This window comes from Protobothrops mucrosquamatus, unplaced genomic scaffold (assembly GCF_001527695.2).
Source record: "Protobothrops mucrosquamatus isolate PMUCROS unplaced genomic scaffold, P.Mucros_1.0 scaffold320, whole genome shotgun sequence".
NCBI classification, from domain to species: domain Eukaryota; kingdom Metazoa; phylum Chordata; class Lepidosauria; order Squamata; family Viperidae; genus Protobothrops; species Protobothrops mucrosquamatus.
This window is the reverse complement of record NW_015386659.1, coordinates 106,925-121,593: the sequence shown is the minus strand read 5'-3', so window position 1 is coordinate 121,593 and position 14,669 is coordinate 106,925. Positions and strand designations below refer to the sequence as shown.

General features: G+C 37.3%; 2 protein-coding genes across 2 annotated transcripts in view; one reads left to right on the top strand and one right to left on the bottom strand.

The window, feature by feature from the left end:
• YTHDC1 (YTH domain containing 1) overlaps positions 1–5,896 on the top strand; it is a 49,018-nt gene extending 43,122 nt beyond the window's left edge. The window contains exons 16-17 of the mRNA XM_015815156.1: positions 3,251–3,385; positions 4,181–5,896. Coding sequence (XP_015670642.1) covers positions 3,251–3,385; positions 4,181–4,399 — 354 coding nt within the window. The 3' untranslated portion in view covers positions 4,400–5,896. The remainder of the gene's footprint in view (positions 1–3,250; positions 3,386–4,180) is intronic.
• Positions 5,897–8,734: 2,838 nt separating this feature from the next.
• Positions 8,735–14,669, bottom strand: part of LOC107286748 (UDP-glucuronosyltransferase 2A1-like) — a 14,255-nt gene continuing 8,320 nt past the window's right edge. The window contains exons 2-6 of the mRNA XM_029284001.1: positions 13,310–13,458; positions 10,783–10,908; positions 9,989–10,076; positions 9,674–9,893; positions 8,735–9,014 (exon numbers count right to left, since the gene is read on the bottom strand). Of these exons, the coding sequence (XP_029139834.1) occupies positions 8,735–9,014; positions 9,674–9,893; positions 9,989–10,076; positions 10,783–10,908; positions 13,310–13,458 (863 nt within the window). The remainder of the gene's footprint in view (positions 9,015–9,673; positions 9,894–9,988; positions 10,077–10,782; positions 10,909–13,309; positions 13,459–14,669) is intronic.

Below are 14,669 nucleotides of genomic sequence, written 5' to 3'. Positions count from 1 at the left end.
TCCAATCCCCTGCCCAAGGCAGGAATCCTTATACCATCCCAGACAATTGAATGTCCAATCTTTTCTTTAAAAGCTGTCTGTTGGTTAATTGATGTCACTGTCAGGAAATCTCTCCTTAATAGTAGGATCTCTAACAAGCTTCTACCCATTGCTTCTTATACTGTCCTCAAGTGCTTTAGAAAATAAATAAACTCCCTCATCTGTGATTATCACTCAAGTATTAGAAGACATCTGTCATGTCACCCCTAATCCTTCTCTTCGTTTGGCTAGACACACCTAGCTCCCTCAGTTGCTGATCATGTGATTTAGCCTCCAGACTCCTTATCTGAGAGTGCTCTTCTCTGCACTCTTTCAAGGGTTTCACGATCTTTTTTTTTCTATCATGGTGACCAGAATTGGATTCCAAATGTGCCCTTACTAATGTAGTATAGAGCAGTACAGTCACTTTCATGATCTTGATGCTATCCTTCTGTCAATGCAGCCTAGAAATGCATTGGCTTTTTTGACAACTGCAGCATGCTACTGGCCCATCTATTAGGATGCCTAGATCTTTCTAACAATAATTGTTGTTGAGCCAGGTACTACCTATTCTATACCTGTGCATTTGATTTTTCTTGCCTAAGTGCAGAACCTTATTTTTCTCACTACTGAACTGCATCTTGATGAATAGGCTCATTTCTCTAATCTGTCAAATTCCTTCTGAATCTCTATCTTCGAAAGTGTTAGCAATTCCCCCGTTTGGTATCATCTGCAGATTTGATGAGATATTTCTGTTCCCTTGTTTAGATTGTTTATGAAGTTGTTGAAGAGTACAAGATAGAACCTTGAACCCTGACAAAATCACACTATACGCTTCTTCCCATGTAGATGTAGCTCCACTGAGGGCTACATGCTGAGTGTGATTGGTCAGCCAATTATGAATCCATCTGGTGGTGGTACTGTCTATTCTACATTGAGGATAAACTGATCTACTTTATCAAATGCTTTACTGAAATCCAAGTATACTATATCAATAGCATTTTCCTGATCCACTAATTTAATCACTTTATCAAAGAAGGCAGTAAAGTTTATTTGGCACAGTCTGTTTTTAACAAACCCAAGCTGGCATTTATTAATCGTCTTGTCCATTTCTAGGAGCTCACAGATCTGCTGCTTGATTATATTTTCTAAGTCTTTCCTGGTATTGCTGTTAAGCTGATTGATCTGTAGTTTTCTGGTTCTACTTTTTCCCTTTTTTCTTTTTCAAAAATTGGAACTATATCAGTTGAAGAAGCTTCTTGGATGAGAAGTTTTCAAGGAAAAATTCCAAGAAAGACCATTTACCTGGATGATTTAGAATCTCCATCAGCAACCACATCTGCTCTTTTTCCAATCCTCCTCTTTCCAATTCTTTCTCTATTTCAGGAGCTTTGTAATATTTTGTTCAGTGGTTTTGAGTCACACCTGCCGGTTTCTCCAGAATTGCTTCTGGCCCTGCAATTTGAACTCATCTAAATTGGAAAGGTGTTTTCTTTACTATTTTTTTCCTATTTTGTCCTTTCCTGTTCTGTCTCTCACTGTTGGAGTATTGGATTATTTCTTCCTTTTGCATAAGGACAAATGCAAAAAGGAATTAAGCAGTTCCATTTCTCCTTGATGCTTGTCACTATGTTGCCACCTTCTCTATTAGCGGACCTATCATTTCCTTGATATTTTTCTTATTCTTTACATATTAAAAGAAACTTTTAAAAAATATTTTTGGCATTTGTAAATTTAGTTCATTCTGAGCCTTAGCTTTCTGATTCCATCCTTGCAAATTCGGGCAATTTGTTGATATTTTGTTTTAGTTATGTGACACTCTGTCCATTCCAAGTCTTAGTTCATTCTGAGCATTAGCTTTCCTGTCTCCATGCTTGCAGATTCAGAGGACTATTTTGGGCACTATCCAATTGGAGCACCATTGACCTGAAATAACTTACTTTATGTATGGAATGTTTTGAAGTAGTTTAATTTTTACTGTTTTAATAAACTTAGCCACATAAAATCTACTTTTCACAGCTTTCCTAAGCAAATTCATAGAAAACTGACAGATCCAATCTCATAATAGTCAACCAGAATTTATTTATTCTACAAAGAAATTAATTTGCCAACAGGTTCCGTCTTTTAAAAAATTGAATTCCAGCAAGCCTATTAATGTCCAGTATAATTTGGTACATAAGAGATTCTCCAGAAATGAATTATGGATGGTATCAAACTAAAGAAAGTTAATTATTATTTCTCAGTGATAATTATTGGGGGCGGGGAACTGAATTTTCTAAACAAGATCCAGGTAGAGGAAAATGCTTTGAATCATCTCAAAACAAAATTTCTTTTTAAATGACAAAATTAGTCATTTTTGAGTAGCCAGATTCCCCCTTATAAAGCAGCAAGATACTTATATTGAATAACTGTTCCAAAATCCGAAGGGCATTAACCTTAGTATGCAGCAATGCACTTCTCACAGCAGTTTTGGAGGGCTGATACAAAAAAATACCATATAAACTGAGATTTTGCCCCGGTAGACAAGGAAACGATAACTCCTGCCTGCTATTGTCCATCTTCTGCAAGGAATTACACCTCAGTTTATAACACCTCACCTAATAAAATGCCTGGGAAATGCTGATCTCTTTTATATACACTACTGCTATCAGATCAGCACAAAGTAGTTTATTTAAACGTAGCCAAATTTTGTTATACTGTATGCAAAATTAGGCAGATTCTAACTGACCACTGATAATCCATCATTAATCATAATATATTGTTTTGTTCGCTTTTTTCTTTGTATTAAATTATTCTTAATGCTTTTGTTTGTAATGCTGATCTGAGACTGTAATAAAAATTGATTGATTGGAATGACCAAATTGGTCTGAAATCAAATTTGTAGTCAATGCACAGTCCTGATGCAGTAATAATGATTACAGTGATTTCAGTTGAAACTTTGATTTAACAATTGATCTTTCTTATTTATGGAATTCTATTCTATCTTCTTACAAAAAATATTTTAAGAGTATTTTTTATTAGTAGTAGCTGTAAGAAAATGCATTAAATATCTTCAGCTTTCCTGGGGTAGAAAATGAACTTGTTGCAGAAAGGTTTAATCGCATGAGAATTCAAATACCATGTTAGATATATATTGCAATACTGCTCAAATATTGAATTATATTTTCCTGTTGATGCTGCTATGTTCTCAGGTAGCAAATTACTAGAGTAACAAGGAAATATTTCTTTTTAGCCTCCTTATCCAGGGATAGAACAGCCTCCCCATCACCCATACTACCAGCACCATGCTCCACCTCCACAGGCTCACCCTCCTTACTCAGGACACCATCCCATGCCACATGATGCACGGTACAGGGATAAGCGAGTGGTAAGTGCAGCCTGGGTCACTGTTTTCCAAGTTAGGAAAATTTGGTTGATTCAGATTTGGTTGAAAATTACTGTGTTCATTATGAAATATCTATGGCTAAATATCTAGGACTAGATAGTTACAGAAGTGCCAATTTGATGTAGTGGTTAAGACATCAGGCTAGAAAGCGGGACATCATGAGTTCTATTCCCATTTTAGATAGAAAGCCAGGTGAGTCACTATCAGCTGTAGTTTGGAGTCAATGTCGAACTGCTTCCAAAAACTTTGCCAAAAATACTGCAAGGACTTGTCCAGTCTTCTATAATCAGACACAGTTGAAAAGAAGGGGGGGAGGTATTTACATATTTGTAAAACTCAGTGTGGTAAGGTTTGCAGGCAACATATTTCAAAAATTTCAGTTAAAAAAATAAAGATCAGCATGTGGAAACTGCAGAATGTAAAGAGGATGACCCGAGGGAGAGAGGGGAGAGTTACCAAAGAATCAAGGATAAAACATAGATTAAGCCTAGGACATGTAGAAAGTATGTGGAAATAACTCTTGACAAACACCTTTTTAAATCACATGGTTATAAGAGAGGAGAGGCAGCACAATCAGACTTGTGAGATTATTACTATCTAAATCACAGTGGTCTAGTATATACTAATAGTTATTAAATATGTTAACATTACAACAGTGAACTGTTGCTGGATAATTGGTAGCCCTTTAGATCCAAGTATTTTTAGTAACTCCCGAGGAGATAGAAGAACTTGCAATTTTAAACTTAGTGATATTTAAAATTATTGTGCCTTCTATAGCATGACTATGACATGAGGGTGGATGACTTTCTACGTCGGACGCAAGCAGTTGTCAGTGGTCGAAGAAGCAGGCCGAGAGAGAGAGAGCGGGATCGTGAACGAGATCGGCCCCGAGATAACCGAAGAGACAGAGATCGGGAACGAGGGAGGGAAAGGGAGAGAGAAAGAATATGTGATCGGGACAGAGACAGAGGAGAAAGAGGAAGATACAGAAGATAATGTATTGTGAAACTACAATTACTTAAGGAAGCAAAGGCATGTATATTTGCGTGTTTACAGGTAGTAAACTTTTATTTTCCTAAGTCACCATACTTGATTGTGTAGATGAATTTATAATTGCCCCTATTCCAAGCATGCCGTAAGCTGTGAATTGAAAAACTTCTTTCGGCCAAAAACGTGTGAAGCTTGATTCTTCAGTTGAGATTTTCATTTAAGCAGTTTAGAAGACAAATATTTAAAGAATGTAGATGAATTTTCCCAACATGTTTATCTTAACAGTAATTTAATTATATGTTCCTTTGAATACAAGTTATTAGCTGCCATAATTTTTGCTCTGTTTTTTTGATATGTAGCTTTTAATATTTCTTGAGTGGGGTAGGGTGGAATGCTGCTATCAAGTATGCAAAAATACTGGGTGTGATGGCTGTATGGCAGTATTGAAGTGGTCGCCTTTTGTTTTTCTGTTTCTGTTTTAATTTCTGTAAAGGCAAAGCTTGTTCAATAATGAAAGCAATAGTAATATGATATTGAACCTGTGCTCTGATTGTATTTTGTTTAATGCTCATCTAATCACCTCACTTGCACTCTTTTTTCTCCAAATTAACCATACTGTTTAGAATGTCCACTGTATGTATGTGTGCATACATGCGTGAGCACAAATACTGTTGTATTCTACATTGCTATCATTTCTTTTTTTATAATAAATTACTAATAGTCAAATTCCAAGGACTTTGATGCTTTCTGGCTTTAAATCTTAAGGAAAGATTAGTTATTAATTTGTCAATGTCATTTCAGGCTTTCAGGCCTCAGCATGAGAGAGAAAAAGAGGCACCATCAGAGTTGTCCTAGGTAGTGATGATAACCCAAATAAATTTCCATTCCTATCCAATATATTTAAATTTGTGGGCATATAAATTAACAACTCCATAAAAATATAAAGTGTGGGAATCTCAGACTCAGGAAAGTGCATGGTTTTGTTATAGAAATATGAAACTTGGAAAATGGTGGCCAGTGAATATTTCCATGTTAGTTTATTTAACCAAGCCCCATGCTATTTATTGCAATTTACTGCCAGTAAGAATGCTTGTTCATGCCTGAGACGAAGCAAATTGTCTATTTGATATTATAGTAAGAATAGTCTGATATTACAGTAAATTATAGTAGTTCTCTAATGAAAAAGCTAGAGGTATAAAGTTTCTGGACATCTTGATTCCACAAATAACATCTCTCCTTTTTTCCTTTTCTAAAATAAAACAAAAAATAGCAATACCTGGTATTCTTTACCAATCTTGTTATTTTGTCACCATAGGAATATAATGCAGTTTATGTATAATTGCTCATAAAATCATTTTAATATAACATTAATATTGATTAACCAATCAAGTGTGGTTGGGTATTTGGGTATTTTTGAAACAAACTATGAGATTAGAAAATGCATTGATGTGGTCAATGAAGGTTTAATATTCTGACTTTAAACCCCTTGTATTTCTATTAAAATAGTGTTTTCTTTTAACTTTTTTGTGGTGTTTTCTTTTTGTATGGAGTAAAAGCATTAAAAGGCTAGAAAGAGGATTTTCTTCTTAAGCTTCTAGATTTACAGTGCCTAGAACAGAATGTCAAACTCAAGGCCCGCAGGCCAGATCCAGTCTGTGATATGCTTAGATCTGGCCTGCGGGACTTCCCTGGAGACGGCAAGGAGATGGCCCGCACCGCCTTATCCCTGGCCCAGCCCAGTCCAGCCAAGTGCTCCCCCTGGGTGCGCACACAGGCTCTGGCGGTGCCCGGCTGCAGCTGGTTGGCCTCTCTGCTGCTCATTAGCCAGCAGCGACTGCCAGCCAGATGTGAGCCAGGGCTTCTAATAAGCCACACTCAACCCCATCCAATCTGCACCGCATTTGTCCACCTCTGGGCCTTGCAGCCAGGCCACTCCCATCCTACCACATGCCTCGCCTTGCCCCGCTACAGCAGCACCGCAGCTAGGCCATCCTTGCCCCATCACCTGCCTCACTTTGCAGCACCAGCAGCAGCAGCCCCATCCAGCAGTAGCCCCAGCGCCCCTCTGCTCTCCTCCAGCCCGGGAAGCTCACAAGCCCAGAGGGGAAGCCGCCGTTGCAGCCTGCTGGGCAAAGCAGCCACCTCGGAGTGGTGCCCACAAACCGGCCCATCAAGCTGGCCACGTCCATCCAGTCTTGCCTACCTAGTCGCGGTGACCCAGCCACGCCCATCTGGCAACCATAATGCCGATGCAGCCCTCAATGAAATTGAGTTTGATACTGCAGGCCTAGAACAAGTAAAGCAATTGGTTAACTCATCTTAATACAACATGTGCTCAAAAAGACTCCTTAATTTAAAATGATCCTCTTTCAGAAAGGAAATATTGTATCTAGGAAAATAGACTGTTTTTCTCTCCTCTGTACTTGCCATCCTTTAAAACCTGGTCACGCTAGCAGGACAACAGGATATCCCAGAGGATAGAAATGAATTGTCAAGGACAGTATATCCTGGGAAGCACTATTTTTCCTCTGCATAGAAAAGAAAGATAATTTTATGAGAGTTATTGTAAATTTATTACAGTCAAAAAAGCCAGTTGGTTGCAGGAGACAAAAGATTTTGTATATGAGTATCTTATCTTAAACATTTTATTCACAATTGTAAGAAAACAATGCTGTCAACCATCCCATTCATTCATCCAGCAAAGAAAGGCTTCTGAACCATTGTTTTGCCAAGAGTATACTTTACTGGAGCTTAAATGGTTACAGAAGTTTAGCAAACCTGGTTCTGTGTTTTTGTGTGCAGTCAAAGCAATTAACATTCCCTTTTCCCTGGCTATCTCCCGTTATCACCAAACATCCTATTAAGTGCTGGTATATTGATAGGTAACCTTGGCTAGCAGGTGCCTGCTTCTCATTCCTTGACCAGAATGCTTAGTTTCCCTTCCCCTCCCCCCAATCTTCTCCTTGTATTCCAACCCTCTTCCCTCCCCCATTGCTATTGTCAGGTTGTAGGCTTTGCAAAACTTGGCTTGGGGGACAGCAGCCATGATAGATACATAATCCATTTTTTGTATTTTAAATCTTGAGAAAACAGAAATCTCGGAATTTTCCCTCTAACCTTTTTACAGCTGGTAAAGCCATGTGTTGATAAGAATATTGCACAAGACAGGCAGTGAATTGCAGTGAAGGCTCTCAGAGACATTTGGAGGCTTTGCCTAAGATCAAGTATTTTCTGATAGAAGTTATAAAAATTATATTAATGAAAGCAGCAACATTTGGATACTTGTTAACTCTTATTTGTTACTCTTAATACAGTAGCAAATATGTATCCATCTGAAAAGCAACAATACAACAGAACCAAAAGTTTTAGATAAATTAGTGTTTTAATTTGACTTTTCCTCATGCTTGTTATGGGTGACAGCTGAAGATAAGTATATCACTTAATCTTATCTAATTCTCTCTCTCTTATATATTAGATACTTCCATGAATATTTTTTAAACAAGTGATTGGCATTCTGTGGGAAAAAAATACTACATATGCATTTCTACATAAAGTAACAATTTGATTTGGAGAATTATAGAGAAGCTACTATTTGCAAAAAAAAATAATCACTTCTCCTTATAGCTGTCCCAAAGGCGCTTTTTTATGAGGTAACTGAACTTTCTTGTTTTTCTTTGAAGACGTTTTGCTTCTTCAGCTCTGAATGGATGGTAGGAAATGGAAGGATTTATACTCCTTGCAGATAGCTGTTCATTTGCATTCTTTTAGAGAGTCATTGAGGCCACCTGGAGGTTTATCTGGGTCATCAGGGTCACCTGAGTAGTGCAAATGGGTGTAGAGCCTTTTTGGAACTGCTGAAAGGACTGTTGTAGACTAGAGATAGATGATGTTGTATCCCCCTCTGTTGAGAGAGGGCTGTTCAATTTTGCATAGATAGCCTCTATGACCCCTCTTTCAAACTAGAAGCCCTCTCTGTCCGAAATGTGGACTGCTGTCTTTGAAAGAGTGGCCTTTGTCAACCTTGCTTCATTCATTAATAAACAACATCTTCAAAGAAAAATAAGAAAACCCAGTTGCCTCGTGAAAAAGCACCTTTGGGACAACTATGACCTGGATGACTGAGAATCTCCATAGACATCTTTCACTATAGCTCAATTTCTACTTCAAAAATTTCTTAACTAAATCAAAACTAAATTTGTTAACCATTTAGACATAGAAATAAAATTTAATGTTATGAATGGAATCTAATTATATGAAAACAATTAAAATAAATCTTAGTATATTAATAATGAACATAAACTATGTTAATCAGGTTTAGGAGACTGAGTCTCCTAAACCTGATTAATCTGTTTTTGATTTTTGTAAAATGTTGCCACATTTCCAAAAGCAATAAGAGCAGCATTTAAAAGCAATGAATCCAAAAATTACTGAGTAGCCAATCAAGAAGGCTATGACATCCAGACAGTGATACTGATACCAAGTCAAGTGACAGGCAGCTGCTTGCAAATGCTTGGCACCTTTGTGACGCATAACAAATTCAATCCAAAAGATAGCCCGGTCTAGTGGCTTTATTGGTTGATCATGATGGATCTCTGATATTTTTAGCGCATTTTTCTTAAAACTGGAAAATGAAAGAACAAGGAAAAGAATAAGAACAAATTAGGAAAGACCCAGAAATCAGCTTTCTATTGTATTTAAGAACTGCAGTCTTCAAATACCTATGGACTTTACATAGAACAATCTACCTATTTATCAAAACTCAAAGTAGCTTAGTGCCTGTTATAGTTTCTTAGCCAAAATCAGTTCCATTACTATTATAACCAACAGCTAGCTAGTTTATACTCCATTAAAATACTATTTTGTTATCTTCAGTGACACTTGAATTGCTTTCTATTTATTTTCATGTATAAAAAATATCAAAAAGTTGGCTAGAATTTCAAGATCCTTTTCTGAACAATGAAATTAGGTATACTGAACAAAGCACAAATGTTCCTATACTAGGGAAAGTATGATGCTCCAAATTCCATATAATCCTAGATAGCACAGACAATCAGAAGAGAATCAAATCCAATAAAATGCTCAAAGTACATATTCTACTGTTATCTCTTTATAGATATACAAAAATTAGGCCTAATTGAGATAAAATATCATAAATGGTAAAGTAACCAGAATTACTATTTTTGCAAAAATGATCATGACATCAAAGAAAAAATCCATTTACTATGAATATCTTAGATATAATCTGTATCTCAATTTCAGAAGAGTTTACAAACAACTCACAAAGCATTATGAATGACAGTATTCACAGCATTTACTAAATCTTCGGTTTTCATTGTGTGGATGTCCAGTGCCACAGCCATTCCCTTCGCCTTCATATGGATAATATTATCAGTCTGGTCTCCAAATAGGGGAATCCCTACTATGGGAATCGCATGGTAAATGGCTTCATAAATTCCATTTGTTCCACCATGTGTTATAAAAGCTTTGGTCTTTGGGTGGCCTGGAATAGAAAGATGAAAATGTTTTGACAAAATCTTTTAGGATATGAACATACTGATTGTTTAATTCTGTCTAAAGGAACATAAGGTGTCTCACCAAGAAGATCATTTTGTGGTATCCAATCATAGATCCTGGTATTGGCTCCAAGCATTTCTAGCTTTTCCCCTTTATACCGCCAAATAACCTAGGGTAAAAATAATTGAAATGCTATTCTATGTAGTCCAAATTACAAACCATGTTATAATTTTTCTTGGCCCATGAATTTCAGATTTTCTAATTTGTTTGCGTTTGGGGATTGAATTGTGTCATGGATCTTTTACTTTTTTCATCCTTGTAAAATTGCTGAAACTCCAAGGGATTACAAGATAATTTAAATGCAATAAATAAATAAAATTGCATGCCATTCTTTTTTATGACAATAAAATAAGTGAACTCATTTTACTAGTAATTTTTGTTTTGAATTGTACTTGCCATTTAAAACATTTATGCTGCATAACCAGAATTTAATAGATGCTTACTGTATTTCTTGTAGGTCTTTTACCATAAAGTTCATAGAAAACATGAGCTTTAACAAAAAGTATTTGCAATCCCTTCCCCAGTAGTGTGGGAATTTTCAGAAAGGAAGAAGTTACATAAAATCAATTGAAAATGCACATGTTTTAAATTTTCAAGCTCAAATGTTAAAAGTTATTGGGATAAGAAAATTTTAGACACAGTTCAATTAAAAGAAAATAATGAAATATAAGCATCCTTTGTAAATCAGTAAACAGTTCAATAAATCAGTAAATCAGTTGTTTATTGGAGGGTAAAATGGACAGATTTCTGGAACATCCACAAAGTATTCTCCTTCACAGAAATTTCTGTGTGTGACTTACGCCTAGGAGACTGACCTTCTGTGGAAGCTGGCTGAGTGCTGACGCAATTATATTATTTTTTTCATCTGTTATATTTTGAACCAGTGAACCAAATATCACAATACCATGTTCACCTGAACTCTGTACAAAATTTTCCATTTCCTGTTAAAAGCAAAGGAAAGAAAGAATCAGACCTTTTTATCATTACATGAAATGTTAAATTTTCTTTGGTTGGCCATGATTAGGGTGCTCAAACCACACACTTTTTGATCATATGCAAGCAGATGATGGACCAGGGAAAAATGCATGTAGTAATTTGCATTTGAAGGAAGCAGAAGAAATAGAATAACATAATAAGTTGGAAGGACCTTGGAAATCTTCTAATCCAACCCCCTGCTCAAGCAAGAGATTCTGTACTATTTCAGACAAATGGATGTCTGCCTTAGTGAAGCTTGTCCACTCCAAGGATAAAACACTCAGATACAAAACTGAACAATGTGGTATATGCAATACAATGCAGTGAGGACTGCAGATCTGTACATTGAGAAACAAAAGAACCACTTCATAAACGCATGGCACAACATAGAACAAACCCATCAGGACAGGATTCAGCAGTTCATCTGCATTTTAAAAAAATGGATGAGAAGCAAAATGTCTTCAAAGAAAAACAAGAAAGTCCAGTTGCCTCTTGAAAAAGCACCTTTGGGACAACCATGACCTGGATGACTGAGACTCTCCATAGATATCCCAATACATATTTATATTTATTTACCTTGGATTAGATAGTTTAAAGTAAGATTTGAACTGGAAACATGGTGGCTTTCATCTTATAGTTTTAACCATTATACAATATCAGTTGATTCAGATTGTGATTCAAGGCAAGCAACTACACAAGAAATCAAAGAACTTATGATAAGTAACATTTATTGAAGAAAATTAGGAATCCATAAACAATATAATTCCTGCAACAGGTGTAATTCATGACCCAGTGTCAGGCATGAAAGACTAGGATATGTGATGCTCCAATTAAACAGATTATTGCTAATTATTGCTAATGCCTATGCACAAGAATATTCTCAGTGGTTAAACCCTGCTACGATAAAGGTCAATAGAATTCACAGTGGATTGTATTTACTGCATTTGTGGCTAAGTAGCAAGTCTGATCCCTCTTTTACTTCCACTCTTGCACTCCTTCCCTTTCCACATAGTTATCTCTGTAGCTGCCCTTCCCTTCTTGCATGGTTTCTTCAGAATCTTAGTTCTCATGTGAACTTGGCAGTGGAGGCAGTAAAGCCATTCCAAAGGAATCTTCCTCTCCCATGTCCAGATCAATCTTTGATCCAGTGGTGCTGGCTGAAAAAAAATATTAGTCTCCCACCCACCCCTTGGGATGTGAAGGCCAGAAGTGGAGGCATATTCAACCATCTGGCCTCCCCTGGATAGGTCCACAGAGGCTGATTAATCCCTTCAGCTACTGATTCTTTGGGCAGGGCAGAGGGCCAAGAACTTAGTCGGTGAAGGTTAACCAAGGAAATGTTGGTGAAACTACTGGATTAATTCGGGGGCGTGGACATATCTGGCATTCTCCCAAGAGAGTTCAGATTCTGAGTATATTTTCCAATGCATCAAGTACTGTGTTCCTCTGCCCTTTATTCTGGAGTCTGGAATCTCTACCACTTCGCATTCCTTTTCTCCTTCCACAATCACTAGCAGTGGGGGCAGGTGCTGGAAGCGCAAGGTGCTAGGGGCTTTTCTTTGAGTATGTTGAATAGTAAAAGATTGAACGCATTTTCATTGAGGGGACAATTGTAAATGAGATGCTACAGGATTGATCTACTAGATGACCTTGAAGGGACCCACAAACTTTGCATCTAGCTTCTTAAACAGTATTGAAGTGACTAAGAACTTGATAATTGTAAAACTTTGTCTCCTGCAGCTAAAGGAGGCCTTCCTGTCAATGGACACTTGCAACCTTCTTGTATAACTGCTTTGCCTGTTCTAGCTGCTGTTTCATCAGTGTTTGGGCAAGAAGCTGCTCTTGCACAAAATCTACAGCTAATGGGACAGAGCCCTTCTCATTCAGGCTCCCTGGTAAAACTCAGATATGTGCCACACAAAGCTTGAAAGGGGTCATAGCAATTGATGTATGGAGACAGTTTTTGTATGAAAATTCTGTGAATGGTAAGAGTAAGGGCCAATTGTCTTGGCTGCGTATGCAATACTTCTCAAATGTTGGAGCATTTTATTAGTCTTCTCCATCTCACCACTTGTAGCTGAGTGGTAGGGTGAAGACAAATCCATTTCTGTTTTTCAATCATTACGATGCAACCTGCAGTTCAAGAATATATTGCATCTGTCTGTCCCCCAATCTTAATGTAATTTTAGATAATCTTCATTCTATGGCACTATGTATTTTCAGTTGCCATAAACTATCTTAGACAAAGAAGAAAATCTACCATTTACTTTAAAGAAAAAAATGCTATTTCTAAGGCATTTTTTCCTGTTGTACTTTCTTTAAAAAAAGCTTTGTTATTACTAGATCAATGGCAAAGGATATAATTACCTCAGATAAAGGCTTGGCTGGCTGGCAGTGCAGACCTCCAACAAATTCAAAGTTTGGGAGAAAAGGTCGTGGAAATTCAAAATCCCAGTAGGTTCGGACTAACCACATTTCTGCTTTACCCATTATTTCACACAATGTTATGGGTCTCCCTACAGATATAAAATACTGAAGTTATGTACTGCTTGTTTCTCCTGCACTGGTCCTTAATAGGTTTAGTGATGCTGATTTCAGAAATATTCAAAATCATTACATTATGTTTTCAACTGAACATTACTCACAGTTTTAAAATACATGTCAACAGTGGTGAGCAAAACTTTCCCAAAAATATGAATTTGTTCACTAAGGGACCAAAATAGGTCAACCTTCTTGATGGGATATCTTCCACTGGCATTGGGTAATTTTTGAAAAGCAATGTTTAGCTATGAAGTGCGTACTTAATTCACATACTAGGAGCTGGTTAGAGTCTATTTCTAAAGAGGTGCATTGTTGAGTGATGTATATGTTTCAATAGAAAAAAGTTATGCTGAACTACCTTTTAATTTTATACAAGATGGAACAACTATTGTGGAGTGTAATAGTTAAAACAGGTGGTCAAAGAAAGAACAATCCCCATTCATTCTACAGAGAAGAAGGCATTTTGTACACAGATCTCCTATAAATCTCTTATACTTCCTTAATTTCCTTCTTTTTACGTATAAATGGGAGTATTACAAAACTAGGAATTTCTGAAACCTTATTCACAAAAGGCAAAAAACAGAGTATTGGAAACAACTTAATGGTCCAGTCAACAAGATGAACGGGAAAACCATAATTGTGACAGAACTAGTTTACAGGTGGTCCTTGGATTATAATGGCAATTGGAATTGGAATTTCCATTGCTAAGTGATGCAATCGTAAAGCGCAACTTTAAATGTAGATACAGTACATGCGGGCACAATGAGCAGGTCAAAAAAAATTATAGGTTTGCTTTGGGCTATCTGGGTGCTGGGGGTGGAATTTCAGGAGATTAATAAAAATTGACTAAAAAAAGTTTGGGGAGGGGGGGAAATAACTCAAGAAAGAGGACTTCCGGTGTGCAGGCGACCTCGTCGGACGCAGCCGACAGCTGCCTCCCGCCTGTTTTCGTGTAAAAGCCGTTTTGACAGCAAGCATCAGCTGTCCAACGGCTTGATACCTTTCCCCCGGGCATAAGGGGATCGGTGAGCCGCCCGGGGTAGGAGTTGAGTTCCCGAGTCGTCCTATGTGGACGATGTAGGTTAGAACTCCTCCGGAGCCCCGAGGATTCTCCGCGATCCAGGACGCCTTCGCTTCGGCGAAGCTAGAAGCCGCCGACACCGCTGCAACTTAAACTGAACTGTGA